Source organism: Malus domestica, chromosome 15, assembly GCF_042453785.1.
Source record: "Malus domestica chromosome 15, GDT2T_hap1".
NCBI classification, from domain to species: Eukaryota; Viridiplantae; Streptophyta; class Magnoliopsida; order Rosales; family Rosaceae; genus Malus; species Malus domestica.
This window is the reverse complement of record NC_091675.1, coordinates 33,093,183-33,110,923: the sequence shown is the minus strand read 5'-3', so window position 1 is coordinate 33,110,923 and position 17,741 is coordinate 33,093,183. Positions and strand designations below refer to the sequence as shown.

Here is a 17,741-nt window from a genome sequence, read left to right as displayed (position 1 = left end):
TTCCATCTGACGGTTGAGAACTATGCTTACTCAACGCCTTGATTACACGGACCGATGGTGTAAAATTGGGTCCAAACAAGAGGGTTCTAAGTTCCCAGAGATCGACCTGTTCAAGGATGTTTACGTTCAACCTGGCGATGAGACTAGTAAGCAGCTTCATGTAAGTATATGTAATTGTTATTATTCTTATATTTATGAATCGTTCAAATATTATTTATATTTTGTTATTAAACATTATATGTTTTTTTCTTTATTATTACAGGTTGCTATGGTGGAAAAAGGCGTTATTGTTCTCCAAAAAGTAACATCGCAACTTCCCCCGGAGACCCCGATCGAGGACGTCATTGTACCCGAGGATGTAGGTTTTGAGATCATGACCGAGGTCCTGAATCAGAAGTTCAGTCGTCGTCATGGCAAAGTTGTTCGGGGCATGAGGAAGGCGCGGGTTCGTGAAACGGGTGCCTCCTCTTCCAGATCAACCACAGGAGAGGTCAATGCTCTGAAGGAGGAAGTGGCAACCCTAAAAGGTCAGCTTGTAGCCTAGGACAAGCAGATAAAGGCCAAGAGTGAGCAGATGAAGGCCCAGAGCTAGCAGCTGAGAGCCGAGAACAAGCAGCCAGGTTAGAACCCAGGACGACCAGATGAGTATGATTCTACAGGCCTTAGCGATGTCTGGTCTTCAAATCCAGCTGCCATCACCTAAACTTGCTCCACCTTCGACCTCCCAGCCACTTCGTCCAGCAGATACCTAGTAATTTGATGTATCAAACCTAGAAGACTACTTATTGTAGTTTTTTCTTGTTTTATTCGGACATCTTGTATGTGCATTTTCATATAGTTTATAATTAAATACTTTTTATTGGTTTATTATTTATTGTTTAGAATTGAATTACAATATTTATTAAAATTAAATAAAAAATACTTTTGTCCCAAAAAAAAAAAATTGCTTGCGAGACAAAGAAGTTGCATAGGTCACGCAAAGTGTGTTTGCGCGACATAGGATTGTGCGTCATGCAATGCATCACGCAAGACACTTTGCATGACGCACAATCCTACATCATGCAAAGACACTTAGTGTGACTCATTTCCTATGTCGCGCAAAGTGGGTTTGCATGACGTAGTATTGTGCATCACGCAAACCCACTTTGCGTGACGTAGGATTGTGCGTCACGCAAATGAAGGAAATTTTGTGAAAAACATGTTCATTTGAGCAACATCTATGGCATGCAATTAACAATTAAAGGCGGAATCATGCTTGTATGCACTTAAAACAAAACATTACGCATGAAATTCAAAGCCTAGTAGTTATGTGAACCAAGATTCAACTCAAGAACAAAGTGAGTTGAGAAATTTTATACCTTTGAAGCACCTCTTTGCTTAGCAAAGGTTAATCACCCATGTGAGGGCCTTCTTTCCTTTGTCACCTTACTCCTTGGCTCCATGGATGTGGATGGAGGAACTTTGCTTCTTGGGTCCATGCCTTCTTGGATATGGATGGAAGAATTGGTTTCTCCAAAAGTCCCCAAAGTTGGAGACCTCTAAGTTTCGACACCAAGGATGGTTGAGGAAGAAGATGAGTGGCCATGGAAGAGTTAGATGCTAGTAAACTCTCCCATGGTGGCCAACTATTCTAGAGAGAAAAGAGAGAGAGTTTTTCTCAGTTTTCATCCTTAGAAAACCCTAATGAGGATGGAGCAAAGATACCCCTTCTATGCTTTCAACTTTTGTATGCATTTTGGACCAAAAGGCCCTTCCTCTCTTTATGGCCAGTTTTCCCAAGCCTTTGGGCTGTTTTGGGCTTCTTGAATTTTGATTGTTAAGTTGTCATACAATTTAAGCTAATGGGCTTGACAATTTGAAGCCCAATTTGGGCTTTAAGGCCCAAAACTAACTCAAGGTTTAAAACAAACTTATTCGTTTGATTAATTAGCATATTAATTAATTCTTGCCATAAACAATTAAACCATTTAATTGTCCTTACTCATCTCCGTCAAATCCTTCAAGCATTACCTTACACGGTGTGCGATCCATTAGGTTCCTTTTAACAAGGCAGTGGGCGGTTAAAACTCTTTCAAATCGATTGTGAATTGAAACTTACTTTCAATTCTCCCTTTAGTGATTATACACGTTTAGGGCTTGCACAAACCATGAGTGGCACCTAGCAGTATGTCATGGTTACCCAAGCTAATCAGAAGAGGTGGAGAACCTATTCAGTTTAGGATTACAATGCAATACGGTCTTTCTCTAATACAATACTCTTGACCACATTGTTTGGTTTGATAGTTTATTCATGTCTACTATCCAATGTGATTCATTTACTTATATGATTACCTTGAATGTGATTTGGAACGACTTCCTAAATCTCATTCATACTCTGACCAGAGATTATTAATCATATCTTAGAGTATTCTCCCTCAAATAGTTTGAAGGTTAGAGATCCCTTGTTTTGCATTCACTTGCCTTCATGGCTAAGTGGCTTAACCCCAACTATGTCGTGGACACCCTCGGATGGAGTGACTTTGACATAGTCAAAGATCAAGGACCGAACCATAAGACAACTATGATGCCTCAGGTCAAATGACTACTTTGCATTATCCCAACCATGAGTTCTCATGTGACATGAGTATGAGAACTCCTTATTAATCACGTTCAGTGAACTCATTCTCTATTGAGCACTTACGTACTTGTCTTGGTGTCAGTCACACCAATGACTCGAGACCAGTCACTCTCCCTAAGAGAAGACATAGCACGTACTGATCTTTAACGGACTATCCAATTGGCAATCCTATGATCATGAACCTTTAGGATATGTATACAAAAGAGAATGGTCTCATGAATCTAACTTCTTTAGATCGCATTCTCCCAATTACATATTACTTGGACTTATCGTTTAAGCGTATAACATTTATATGAGACGGCTTCAAACAATAATCTTTGCTCTTTAAATTAAACTATATTAGTTTAACATGTGAAATGTCCGTAAAGTATCATCATATGATTGGTTTTAAGGCACATTTCCAACAGCAAACCCACTTTGCGTGATGTAGGATTGTGTGTCACGCAAACCCACTTTGTGCGACGTACATTATTTCTTCATCGCGCAAATCCTGCTTTCACAAGCTTGGCGCGTGACGAAGGTTCGTTGGGCAAATTTTTGCGCGATGTTTTTTAACTTTGCACAACGAAGGACCTACATCACGCAAAGTGTTTTTTGTACTAGTGCCAGTGTAATACACAATGAGCAAATAACGTATATATGATCATGCAACGATAAAACGATAATTCTAGTCAACATAATACTATTCATGACCATGACTATAATTTAGGCGTCCCATAATACTAGGCATACATATGCATTTCGTAGGACGTAAAATAATTTCATAAATTCCGTCAATGCACTAATTCTTATACTAGATTAATCTAATCTAGGCGTAACGTAGAAAATTCTTATTAAATAATAAATGGAAACTAAATAAATATATAATATTTAAAAACAAAGATCCACTCACATAACCATAGCTTGCTTGCTTTCGATAAGCCTTGTCATTTGTCGATCCGAATAAGCTTGTACTTATACCAAGTCACATTGACTTAGAAAAACACTTAAAGCACAATTATACACAAAATGGGCTGTTGGAGCATAAAATTTCGGATACTCCAATTCTCCACCAACAAGTAATCCTGAACACGTTAAGAAGTCTTGGACACTATCTTCATTTGTCAACAATGAGAGCGGGGGGACCTGCAAGAAAATACTCCTACACTCAAGTCAGTCGTTGTTCAAAATAATTGCAAGACATTGTAAAGCTATCTAATACTTCCCTTTCCTCCTCTCATGCTAATGGGATTATTGCCCTTTTATAAGCATTCAAGTCTTGGGCTTCAAGTTCCACTCTCCTTCTATTTCTCCATGTTCCATGTAGTGGGTATTATGTTGCTCCATTGTAGCTCCACTCCTCATGTTTGGTGTGCTAGTGGCTTATTATAGTTAATCTGTCTAAATTTTACATTTTACAAAACTGCCCCTAAAACTAGAGGTAATTGCAAAACTGCCCTAATTTAATAAAATTACCAAATAGCCCTAAAGCTTCAACAAATCTTGCATTTTGATCCTTGCTATACAAATAGTACAAGAAGATCATTATTTTCCAAGATTTCTCAACATACCAAGCATATACTATATGAATTTGAAGTTAGGAACAAGGGGAATCAAATATACCTAAACCAAGGCCCCACTAGGTGGCCGAGGAAGGTAAATTTCATTGGAATGTCGGGCATGCAAGCTCTCTTGCTCCTCGTGACAAAGCATGTTAGAACCAAGGACCTAGTTTTACCTAGAACGACAAGGTTCCAAAATCGTTGTCGGAATTCTTTGCAAGAATAGAGGGAGAAGAGGCGTATCAAGCCTCTGGTTTTTAGCTCACAATGTGGGTTCTAAGTTCACAAGCAAGCTTCAAAACAAGCTAGAAATTGAAAATTGAAATGAGAGGGAGTAGTATGGAGGCTTACCAAGTCAAGAACTCGAGAACTCGTCGGGGTACGTGATGAATAGTGGTGTAACCCATTGTGCAAAGCTAGGCTTAGCTTGATGTCCATAGCAGATTGTATGAGGGTGTTGGCAGCTATCAGTGTGTGTACGAAGGGTTTCAACAAGCGGTGGTGATGGTTTTTCTTTACTTAGCCGATATAAATGGAGAGTGCAGAGAGAGTTAAAGACGGTTAAAAGGGAAAGTGTGTTTGGTGGATAAAGAAAAGTGAGGTTTGAGTGTAATGAAAGTGAGTGAGGTGTGGACGAGAGGAAGCAAGGAAGCAATGGGAGAGAGGGTGAGAGATGTGAGGTGACAGACCAAAAAGAAGGAAAACGATGAAATGATGTGTGTGATGGAACAAGTGTGGTTTCTAAAACCCAAGATAAATATTATTTTAATAGCCCAATTGTCCACAACCCATGTGAAGTACAATTTTTCAAACCCATACATACTTTTAGTCTGCACAAGGGTCATTAGATTGACAAGACCAAGGCAGCCCATTGCACGAAGCCACAATTCAAGTTTTGAAATTATTCCGGTAGTTTTACATAGTTTCAGACATAACTAAGCTCTGTTTGCGGTCACATGTTCGTAGAAATGAGTACTATTCAAAAATAGTAAAATTAGAGTGGAAAGGTGAAGGGAAGATTGAGGTCCACGTTGAAGGTCTACGTGGCATCTCAAGGCATTTTGATAATTTCACTACTATTGAGAATAAAATATACAGGATGTCACAACTTGGCTACTCAAAGATGAGTAGGAACTCCTACTCAAAACTCTTAGTGTTTTAATCAAAGAGTTTTGTGCTTATTATTAGAATCGTTCATATTATGAATCACAATGTAAATATCATCTCTGTAAAAAATAACTTAAAACTAAGATTGTTTAGTCAATCTATTGCAGCAAATACATAGACAGTCTGTAATGCTTTTACCAATACCGCTCATTTGTTTTCAAATAATTTGATTACTAAACGACCTTAGTTTTAATTGATTTTTTTGTAGAGGCGATCTTTATAGGGTGATTTATAATATCAATGGTTCTGATTATAAACATGAAGTTCAATAAATTGACAACGAACAATTTTGAGAAACTTTAAGTATGAGTTCCTACTCATCTTTGAGTAGCCAAATATTGTTCATAATATTGACCTTTCTCTTTGATATTAGTCGATCTCCAATATTATCACCACGGCTATCCTAGGTCATCTCCAACCGATGGCTGGCCATAGGCTCGTTTTAGCCCTCTGGCCCTCCAATAAGCCCTCCAATATATTAATATTTTAATGAACAGGGTCAGAGGGCTTGTTTTAGCCCTGTCACAAAAAATCGTCTCCAACCGAGGGCCATAAGGCCAAACATAATTTATTATTTAAATTTAAAAACTACAACAACTTAAATTTAAAAACAACAACAACTTAAATTTAAAAACAGCAACAACTTAAATTTAAAAACTACAACTTATATTTAAAAACTACAACTAAAATTTAAAAATGACAAATTAAATTTAAAAACTACAAATTAAATTTGAAAAAAACATTAACTTAAATTTAAAAATTTTGTGAGGAATGGTGAATGAATGGTTTAGGTATTGATAGGGGAAAAAAAAAGAATTTTCGAGAATTAAAAAAAAAAAGGCCCAAAAAACCTAAAAAAATAAAATTTGAATCCAACGGTAACTGGCACCAGCTAGCTATTGCATTCAAAATTCTTTTTAAGAATTCCTATCGGTTATATCCGACATGAATACATATATTGTTTTTAATGTAAATGTATTAATGTCGGTTATAACCGACATGACTACATAATATAAACGTATTCATGTCGGTTATATTAAGCGGTTTTTTGGCCAACCCTCCAGGCATCTCTGATTCCGTGGGGCCCTCTCAGATTCCACAGCCCTCTAGCCTAGCCCTCATTTGGAGTGGTTTTCGGGCTATTTTCGACCCTCTGGCCCTCTAGACCCTTCGGTTGGAGATGGCCTAGCCCTCTAGCCTAGCCCTCACTTGTTTATGCAGTAAAATGGTTGGGGTACTTTCTCTTGATATGGCTACATCTTGTGCTATATTAATAAAAAAAAAATGAATAATACTTGTGCAAGTAATGTTATGTCACCTGGAGCAGCCATGGTTGAAAAGAAAAGGAATTCTTCTACTCATTAAAGACCTAAAGTTCCAGAGGTGATAGAACCTTGTGCAGGGAATCCAATTATATATAGGCCTAACCATTTGCCAATTTCCATCTATCATGGAGAGTTGGTTTCAAACAATTTTTCCAAGTAGTGGATCATCAGTTATTTCCTGTAGATGACATCCACATCTGCTTGATTATAGGAAGCAAATCTCCACATTTACTATGGCAACTGCATTTCATCTTTATAATGTTAGTCAAGTCCAATTAGGTTTCTAACATTCTCTACTTGGACATAGACTAATCATTGTATTGAAATGTAATGCCCATCATAATACTGATACCTTACTCATCACATTGAGTTTCACGTTACTGGCATCGTCACATCTACCACAATTAGTTAAAATGTTGAACTCTCGAAAATCATGTATAGTTGAATGACACAAGCACTCTGGAATTACAAACACTAAGTCCAATTTGTATGATGCTATATTTAATACTTTAGTGAATTTATATTTACATATTCCTTCAAAGCAATCCAGTTTATTTCATGGATTATCTTTGGAAAATCCTGATTTATTTACTGGTCTGCACCCTATGAATTATGCAAGTCAAGCTATCACGACACATATAGAGAGCCACTCAAACAACCATTTAGGCTAAGTAGTGCTCATAATTCAGCACGTTTTATTTTAAAACCTCACAATATGATAATGGAGTCTGATCATAGCGACATCCAATGGCGGATTCAGGATTTTAAACTCGGGGGTCCTAATAATAAAGGTCAAAAAATTTATAAACAAAAACAACATTGAAAATTTAAATATAATACATTTCATTCAAAAATCATATGCAAAACAATATTACAAGTTATAAAATCATAATTCAAGCGTCCATTACGAGGTTTCATAAGTTACTAGGGAGTACCTAAGTTATTGATTATCTGATATGAACCACTAAATTTAAAATACCGGTCAAATAAAACTCTCCCCAAACTCCCACTATCTTTCTAACCAAACACACCATTTTTCTCTTTTACTAGTTTCCAAACATCCATTTTCTCTCTCACTAAGAACACAGTTGTCATACCTCCACTAACCGCCTCCCTCCCCATTTTCTTGAAGCCATGGCAGCTCCACCCCCAAATTTCACCAACCCATGACAGATCATATCCATCGTACTAACCTTATGTAGGAAATTTCACCCATAAGAAAAATTACTAAGGTGGTTGAAATAATTTGGGGAAATTTGGGCTTATGTACTGCCCTGCCAGACAACAGAGAAAGGTTGGAAGAGAAATGGGTGGCACCAATGGATGAGACCATGGCAGAAGCAAGGAGGAGAGAGGCTGGAAAGGTCCCTATCTTCTTTCTTCTCCGTGCGCGGTCATCTTCTCTGAGAAGAAGACAGCCACTGCAACCTGCAACCTACAACCTGCATAGACCTCATGCTCGAGTACGAGGGGTCGCCGAAAAATTTCTAGCAGCGATTTAGGATCATTGACAGGTCATGCGACCTCCCAGGTCCCTATGTGGATCCGTCCTTGGCAACATCCGTATCCATATATATATATAGGAAATCTTTAAGGGAAGAGACTCCCATTATTTTAATAAAAATGGGGATTAGTTGTGGGGTCCACACTACATCAAACTTTAACTATCCGAACCATCTATTTTTCAAGTTGCACCTCATAGATCATCCTTACAAAATGTTAGCTAAATCGGAAATGTTTAATACATCTAATTAAGTTCAAAGAAATTAACGAATACTTAATTATATAAGAAACAATAAAATTTTATGTTGATAATTAAATAGGCAAATGGTTTCGGATTGAACTGAATTTTTACAAGGATGATCTATGAATCGAGACTAACAAAATAGACGGTTCGGATCGTTAAAGTTCGATGTGGAGTGAGCCCCACACCTACTCCCCATTTTGTGAAAAAAATGGGAATCCCTTTACATAAAGGACATGATATATATGTGTGTGTGTGTGTGTGTGTGTGTGTAAACATGCAACTTACAATAGGATTTCTCTCTCTCACATTTTAGCAGGTTCCAAGGACTCATGTACTCCCATTCTTGTGACATGTTCTTTGAACACTTCCACTGTCAATGGTTTTGTCAGAGGGTCAGCTACCACCAAATTTTTTTTGTCAAACAATAGATTTTGTTAGATTAGCCACTGACGGAGTTTGAACCCACACCGTCATGCAAGGACTCAACACCTTTCCACCACTATGGGCCACTTGCTATCACCAAATTTGTTTCAATGTGCTCGATCATGACCTCTCCTTTCCTCACATGTTCCTTGACTGACAAGTATTTGATGTCCGTTAGTTTTGTTGCTTCAAACTTCTTGTTGTTCTTAGAGAAAAATACTGCTGCTTTATGATCACAATATATGGTCAATGGTCTCAAAATTGTATCCACAAACACAATTGCCATGAAGCTAATCAAATTCTTCAACCACATCTCTCTCTTTGTAGCTTCAAAACAGGCTATAAATTCAGCCTTCATGGTTGATGTAGCCAAGGCTTTCTGCTTTGCACTCTTCCATGACACAGCAACTCCAACCAGAAAAAACAAATAGCCCTTGTTGATTTCCTCTCATCCATGCAACCAACAAAATCTGTATAAGTATACCCAACTAATTCCAAGTTCTCCACCTTTATACACACCAGCATAAAAGATTTGGTTTTTTGCAGATATCTGAGTACTTGCTTTGCTGCAACCTGTGCTGTTCACCTGGATTTGATTCGGATTTCCCTACATGGCAAATGCTAAGTCAGGCCTTGTGCGAATTAACCTGTGCATACATCAAACTTCCAACCAACGGTGCATTGGGTTTGTTGACCATGCTTTCTTTCTCTATTTCATTTCTCAGACATCGAGACTTGTTTAACTTATATCCCTTCCCTATTGGAACCTCTCTATTTGAACAACAATGCATATTAAAACAGTGCAACACTTTCTGTATGCATCATCCATGTCTTTCATCTCAAAGGTTTTGGACAGTAATTTCTTATTTTCAAATAAAAGATTGACATCATTGCTTGTTAGAAAGATATCACCCACATATAGTACAAGAAATATGAATTTTGATCCACTAACATTGAGATAAATGCAATCATCAATTTTGATCCACAAGGTTATAGGGCATTAGGTGTAGAACACCCGTAAGGACTTATTAATTGGAGTTGAAAGGCTACGAAACCAACTAACCATCCTACCCCATACCAAGACTCCATGATTTGACGCTAAACTCACTGCTGATTAAGTAAGAGTGGTCCAATTACTAAGTAAAGTCTTGGGTAGAACAATTATTACTTTATTTATAACAAAGCTTATACATTACTTTATTCAAAACAAAAATTTAAACTTTACTTTATTCAATTTTTTTTGTAACTACTTTCAGTTTTCAGGAAATAAAAACTTGAGTTTTCATATTTTGGTTTTCAGTGTTCATTTTTTTTAAAACTGAAAATAGTTACCAAACAAGATTTTAGTGTTTAGTTTTCAAAAAAAGTGAAAACTGAAAACCAAAAACCGAAAGCTAAAAACTGAAAGCTGAAAATGAAATGATTATAAAACAACCCTAAATAGTTATAAGTCGTCCCTGAATAATTATGAAGCGGCCCTTAACTATTTACTGACCCAAACATCTCTAATATTTTTTCACTAAAAATAGGTGCATGATGATTTTTTGTTGTATTAATAAGAATTCCCTAAAACTAACGCTATATCATTTACAATGGAACACTGGATACACCACTTGATTGGATCCCAGGCATGATATATGTTCGGCTCAAGGACATCCCCAGTCTCATCAAAGTCACTGATGTCAACGGCATAATGTTCGATTCCTTGGGATCCGAATTGCGTAATTGTTTGAACTCTAATGCAATCATCTTCGACCCTTTCGACGAATTGGAACATTAGGTCTAAGAAGCAATATTAACCATGTTAACATTAGGTCTAAGAAGCAATATTAACCATGTTCCCTAAAGCTATCTCCAACCGAAAGAGCTAAATATAGTTCCGTTCAGAATTATAATCCTATAAAAAATTATTTTTAAATAAACAATGTCAAATCATAGTCGTATGCCATCTACAACTAAAGGGGCTAAACATGGACTTGGATTGTCTGCCCTCCCATTTCGATGCCCTCCTTGTGCCCTCCTGTTTGTGTGGTTATGGTTAAGCCACGTCAATATTTTATATTACTATTTCTTTTTGTTTTATTATTTTTATAAAAAAACAATATAAAATGTTAACGTGACTTAACTGTGACCACACAAAACATGAGGGCACGGGAAGGGTACCGAAATGGGAGGGCAGACAATCCAAGTCCGCTAAACATAGCCCTTCAATAATTTATTAGTTCTAAGTTTATACTATAAATTTATTAGTTAATTTAGTTAAATTATCATTGATTGTTTTCAAATCTAGTCATTGAATTTGAATAAATTATTGCAATTGAGGAGTTGCGTCCCAAAAAAAGGGTTAAAAGGGGGCTACATTTGGCCAGCTTGATACCCCTTTAGCCAAATAATAATCTAGTAGGTTCCATAAAATTATATCCTAGTCATCGGTTGGAGATGAGTTTTTGGGCAAATCAGACCATTTGAGATGGCCTAACACTTACTCCATTAGCCCAGTTAAGCTACTTACCAAGCAAACCAAGCACTTCCTGGAGAGCAATTTGGTGGATTCACTTGGTTCAAGCTTATGGAAAGAAGACACAAAATGTCTTGACCAAAATAAACCGGATTCAATTGTGTGTGTATATATATATATCGCGGTTTCTTTCTTTCTCTCTGGGAACTCCAAATCCCAGATCCAGAAGCACCCCCAGTTCCTAAGTTTCAACCGCCGCCCCTTGCTCTTGCTCGAGGTAGGCGGCAGCCCGTTACTCCTCATTCCCTCCTCTCTTATGTGCCCTTTCCTTCTTTTCCTCCCCTCTCATCTCTGCCCCTTCCCCTCTCCTACATCCACCTCCTCTTCCTTCCCCCTTTCTAGTCTCATTCCTTCATTTTCATTCTCGATTATTCGTTAGTTTTATCTCAGTTTTTCCTAAGCCGAATCTCAACTATCACCTGAGTTTGTCTTAGATTTGGGCTTCATGCCCCTTGTCCAGCATTTTTCGCCTGCTTTTATTGCTTTATATCTTTTAATTTTCCTTCCTCCCTCCTCCCTAGCTATGATACTTCATCCCCATCCCACCATGTGCTCAAATCGGCGTGCTTCGATAAGAAATTGGATATCAGATCCACTTCCCTCCCTCGCTTCCCTTCCCCCCAACCGGCATGCCGGATCCCCATCGAGGTCAAGTGTTGGGTATTTTACATACCCCTTAGCCTCACTCACTACCCGTATGATACTTTATTTGTATATTATTGCAAAGGTTCGTGAAGGTGACTTGGATCTGGTGTCTACTCTCTCAATTCAGAATTTGGCTTCCTTCGAGGATGTGACGGTGGCGGCGGTGTGGTTTTTGCTGCTGGAGATTAGGTATTTTGTTGTTTGTTTTTACAGCCTTCATGCCTAAGTTGCTGGAGATTAGGTTTTTTGTTGTTTGCAACTCTCATTTTGCTTGGATGTTTTCCTTTATATGTAGTTGTTAACCTTATTCTTTTTTGTCCTTGTAATAGTTTTTAATGTAATGGAAGATACCTTACTTGACCCAAAAAAAAACAAAAGCTGTGTTTATAAACTATGGCAGCGTAACTACGACGACACACCAACATCTCAAAGAGTTTGCGTGGGGGGTGGCAAATAGCAAGCACCCGTTTTTGTGGATCGTGAGGGATGACGTGGTACAGGGAGACTGCAATACTTTACCCAACGAATTTTTCGAGGAGGTTTAGGTAGGGGTTACATAGCAACGTGTGCACAGGACCGAGTGTAGGCCGGTCCATCTGTTGGGGGCGTTTTTAACACTGGTTGCAATTCTACTCTTGAGACAATATCTGAAGGTGTGCCTGTAATCTACTGGCCTTTCTTTGCTGTGCAAAAAACGAATTGTCGATACACATGCACTGCCTGGGAAATGGGAGTGGAGGTGAGCCCCGATGTGAAGCGAGATGAAGTTGAAGGCCCCGTTAAGAAAATACTTGACGGAGAAGAGGGGATGAAGATGAGGGCCAAGGCAAAGGAATGGAAGAGCGTCGAAACTACGGACATCCAAGGCGAAGGATCATCGTACAATAATTTCAAGAGATTGATTGAGGCTCTCCAATGTGGGAAGTGAGGAACAAACCTTTGATTTAAGTTCATGTTTATGGTGTCTTAGTTTATGTTTGGTTTCGTGTCTCTGATTATTAAAGCCCTATAAATAAACAACTGTCTTACAGTTTAAGGAGACTTGCTATGAATGAAATCCATATTTCCCTTCATTATTTTCCATCGTTCATGTAAGCTGTTAATGAATACAACATACAGAGCCATTTGTAAATGACAAGTTCAACGAAAAGACCATGCCGGATGGTTTCGCCCCTTAATTCTACAGATGCTAAACAAGTTGTTTGAATCCAACAAGTACAAGAACTTTCCTAATTGGCAATGGCAGCGTTTTGAAGTAACAATTCCAAGTCTTTCAGTCTGCAAAGAATCGTAAGTATGAACTATGTGTAAGTCTGCCAAACAGTATAAGGAAAACAATGCATTCGCTAAAGAAGAACATGACTGCCATACCTTATGCTACTCAAGTCAGGGTAGATTGCTATTGCATCTTTGAAATCCTAATAGAATAACAACAAAGGAGGCTCAATTATCTCATACCGCGGATCATGTTGACGAAATCCTTCGTTTAAGAGACTATAGAGTAGGAAGCCTCACCTGCTCAGCTGTTGAAGAGGTGTAGGTAATGACACATGACATCCCAGCTTTTGTTGCTGCCTGACATTACCCAAAAACAAAAAGAGAAGAATTATGCGTAACCACAACGGTTAAGAATAATTAGTAACTGTATATTACAGAAAAATAAGGATCTACCTGTAGACCAATAACACTGTCCTCCACGACCAAACAATCTTTCTCCGAGACTCCAAGTCTCTGGAAGGCAAACAATGTAGTTACATAAAAACCAAGATCTAACAGTTAAAAGCAAAGAGTAATCCATACTGCGCAGCACCATAGAATTTTTCATGTTATTGAGGAGAATCCTTACAAAATTAAAATTGTTGATCATAAATGACTTCTGAATTCATATTTGGAAGTTTAAATTTAGGATGTTAGATTACTGACCTTGGCAGCAGTAATATAAATCAAAGGATCAGGCTTTTTTTCCTTTACATCATCACCTTCACACAAAAACCACACCAGACAGGGAATTCAAAAGTCTAATTCTTTTTTAATAAACTAATTCAAACATAAAACGTTCAATGTGATTTGATAAACCAGCAAGCAATGTTCTTAAAATCGCAAGGCGGTAGTCAGGTGGCGGGAAAGAGCCTGATGCCTAGGGGCTTAGGCGGTTTTTATTAAATATAAATACATGTAGAATATTTTATAGCTCGGTTTGTAACATATTCTAAGTCCATATGTTATTGTTGGGCCTTGTTTTCTCATTGGGATTTAGAGAATTCTTTAGGCATTAATGCACCATATATTGTCATACAACTAATCCTACTCAGGGTAATTGACATGTTCCCGAATTCCATGCATGAATATGAAGAACCAGATAAGGGTTATTAATGTGTCATGACATGTCTCGCAAAATTTCAACTGAAACAATTTATACAAGGATTTTGAAGTTCAAAAGTAATCAACATACCAGCAAGGAAGCAATCAAGACCCTGAAAACGCTCCTACGATCAGGAATGTATAAATTGATGAGCACATTTGGTACTAACAAAGAAGCAAATACAGCTGGTTCTAAGTTCGAACCATATTAAGTTAACAAAAATGTTGAGGAAAAAGGCTTACAATTCCTATAAGGTTTTCAAGACATAGAATTACTGAACTTTTAGTTGCTGCAGAGCAAACAGCAAGCTTTTTCCCCTACAACAATCCGAGAGAGAATACTCTTACAAGCATAAAAAAAAGGAAAACTAATGAAAAGGGCTTGAAAACTTTGAGTTTTAATGATAAGGACAAAATAAAGGGTAAAGTGAATAGTACCAGAATTGACTTTTTAGTGTAAAAATGTGGTTTTTCGTTAAAGTGAACAGTACCGGGTGTTTTTCGTTAAAGTTCCCTAAAAAAAATGCAGTTTAATGCAAGAAAGCAGAAGAGAAACAAACCAATACATAAAATGTAAATAGATGAACTGAATCGGGGATAAAAGGATGCATATAACATAAGTGGATTTAAAAGTACCGTGACAAGAAATTAAACTTTTGAATAGTAAACATTAGCTTACAGAAGCCTTGGCCTCATCCATCAATCTTATAACTCCTGGTCTTGGTTCCACCTGGTCAAAAAAGAAAGACAATAAAACACAGTTCGCAAGTCCATATCGCTACGAGTTTATTTATTCAATTTCAACATAACCGATCATTTGTTCGAAAAGAACAAGGTTCAACAGGAAAACCAAAATGCAGCAAGTATAGATGTCCCCTTACAGTTCCGGATTTGATAATTTCTTTGTACCTTTCTGTTTTCCAATCCTACAAGACGATAAAAGGATCAACATACTACGAATAAAAGTACATATAATTCAAAACCAATCTATGCCCAAGATTTGAAAACACAAACTGCAAATTCACGACAAAAAGATAAAAGTAACAACAATCTCAATGCACTGACAGTGGAAGGATTTTTAGATGAGCTACAAAATTTCTAACAAGTTTAACCCAAACATGCCATTGATTAGAGGAACTTAAAACTAAGAAAACAATGCGGAAATTCATTTTCTCCGAAGCCAAACAACTAGAACAAGCATAATTAGAACCTGAATAGTATCAATGATCTTGGCTCGGCCCTCATCGTCTTCCGGAGGCTTCTCGAAGATTGTGGACGACGGCCAACCGTGCTCCTTAAAGTACCTTAAACAACCCAAACCCGAATTCAATCAAAGAAGAAAACAAAATCCAAAGTTTCAATCTTTGGAGAAAATTAGAGAGAGAGAGAGAGAGAGACCATCGCATTTTGGGTTTGCCACCGCCGATTTGGTTCTGGAGCTGATCGTAGAAGTGGAGGTCCCAGTTGAGGGGTTGAGAGGCAGAGGAAGAGCAGCGGACATTGAAGTGAGCGAAGGCCTCGTTGTAAGCTTGGCGGTGCAAGTGCTCGGACTCGAGTATTACGCCGTCGCAGTCGAAAATCAGAGCTTGGAGAGCAGAGGAGGAAGCTGAGACCGAAACTGAGAGTGAGAGCCGCTTTCGTGTGGAGGAGATGGAAAGATTTCTGGGGGTTCGGAACCGAACGAGGGTTGTGTGTGAGAGTATAAAAGAGGAAGAGGAGGAGGAAGAGAGAGGAATCGTGATACACGCCATGTCTGGCTGCCTGTGCTTGGGTTGGGATGGGATGGGAGGGGTTGGGTTCCTGTGGCTTTGGGTTGTCGTCGTAGTTTAGCGGGTGAAGCACGACCGTTATGAACCTCCAAATTTTCCTATAGTTTTCCGCCTTATATAGTTGAAAAAGAGAAGGATAAGAGAGTACACATCAGGTCCCTTACCTACGCTAGGGTCATCGGAGGTTAGATGCGTTATGAAGGAATTCCATGAGGGGAGTTAAGGATATCAACGCCAAGCTCATCTCTAACCAATGAGCCTAAAGTTCCGTCTAGAATTATAGCTCTAAAACAGTGTTAGATCATATATTTATATACCTAAGTTTTAAGTTTATTCTTTAAGTTTATTGGTTAATTTAATTAAACAAATACTTATACCATATTAAAATAAGGCTATTCAGACATGATTTTTTAGTGTTGCGTGTTGCCAAATGAGGAAGTCTTCAAATTTCTTATCTTTATATAATCTCAATAATTTTCGAATGTGATTTTCAAGTGACACATGTTGAGATGTAATGGGTTATGCAATAGGCTTCTTATCCACGTGGCATTTCTTACTTCCAATTAATAAATTGACTGGATATTTGATATAATTCTCACACCTTCATCTTTACCCTTTCCAATATCTCTTGTCGTTGTCTAAAATTATATCATTTCAACTTAGGTTTGTAATGAATTCCAATTCTGAATTGGAAGATAAATGAGCAGAGCAGAGACGAGAAGAGGAGTCTGATGAAGAAAATGAGGTATAGCCCAACATAACCTTTATGGAGCCAATGGTCGTGACCATGGAGTTTGAGGAAACTCAACAACAACCTGAATGGGGTGGCTAAGTTGGTGGTTGCTCTTACAAATCACGACAAAGAGAGGTCGCGCATCAAACTTTGATGCACAACTACTTTCAACCCAATACGGTGCTCTCAGAAAAGGATTTTAGATGCCACTTCTAGATGAGGCATCACTTGTTCGACTGTTTGCTCCATGATGTCCAAATTGTCAATCTGTAAAGCAGGTCATCTCGGTCTCTCGCCTCACCAAAAGATAATTGTTGGACTCTAAATGATGGCCTATGCCTAATTGGCTGATAAGATGGATGATATATATAGTATGTCTAAGTCTACATGCCTAAAAATCTTGATCAACTACAATTGTTCACATTCACAAAGATATGTACCTTTGTGAAACTCGTAGTATTTTTTAAATGTATGAGTCCAAACACTTTTACTTGAATGCTAATCAGTGCCGGATCTAGGAAATATTATTAGAGGTCAGTAAGAAAAGCGTACGTGGCACACAATTTTTTTTAACAGAAATAGGATGCATATCACCATTTCATCGAGTCTTGGTAGGCCTAAAGTCATTTGCAAAGGCATACTGCACACCTATTAATTCCTCATTTGCGTGGGTAACTAATATATTCCAAGGTTGCTCTTATATGAATGCTTAACAAAGGAACACACTTATCTTGAGCACACTAATAAATTGATTGATATAATGGTGTCCTATTAATATGTTTGTCCAAGATTGATGATGTTTTGTTCATTCTTTGAGATTAACATTTCATTTACTTTGCATTTTTGGATAGTCTTTTACTTGGCTCTTTTTTTTTTTCCTTCAATTGCAATCACA

General features: G+C 37.8%; 2 protein-coding genes across 3 annotated transcripts; one reads left to right on the top strand and one right to left on the bottom strand.

Annotated features, from left to right (window-relative positions):
• The first annotated feature begins 22 nt into the window (after window positions 1–22).
• On the top strand, window positions 23–12,911 carry LOC139191871 (7-deoxyloganetin glucosyltransferase-like). Its single transcript, XM_070812901.1, has 3 exons — window positions 23–160; window positions 263–527; window positions 12,637–12,911. The coding sequence occupies exons 1-3, from the start codon at window positions 23–25 to the stop codon at window positions 12,909–12,911; spliced, it is 678 nt and encodes a 225-aa protein (XP_070669002.1).
• Window positions 12,912–13,031: 120 nt separating this feature from the next.
• Window positions 13,032–16,395, bottom strand: LOC103444827 (haloacid dehalogenase-like hydrolase domain-containing protein At4g39970). Of its 2 annotated transcripts, XM_008383769.4 has the most exons (11): window positions 15,743–16,395; window positions 15,555–15,648; window positions 15,226–15,270; window positions 15,024–15,074; window positions 14,588–14,662; window positions 14,436–14,469; window positions 13,907–13,962; window positions 13,655–13,714; window positions 13,499–13,558; window positions 13,355–13,401; window positions 13,032–13,261 (listed from the first exon to the last, which is right to left on the bottom strand). In XM_008383769.4, exons 1-11 carry the CDS (start codon window positions 16,093–16,095, stop codon window positions 13,213–13,215), a joined length of 924 nt encoding a protein of 307 aa, XP_008381991.1. In that variant the 5' UTR covers window positions 16,096–16,395; the 3' UTR covers window positions 13,032–13,212. The 2 variants fall into 2 exon arrangements, with proteins under 2 accessions (XP_008381991.1, XP_070670561.1); XM_070814460.1 differs by lacking the exon at window positions 13,907–13,962 and having other exon boundaries at window positions 13,655–13,752; window positions 14,403–14,469; window positions 15,743–16,311.
• Between the last annotated feature and the right edge of the window lie 1,346 nt (window positions 16,396–17,741).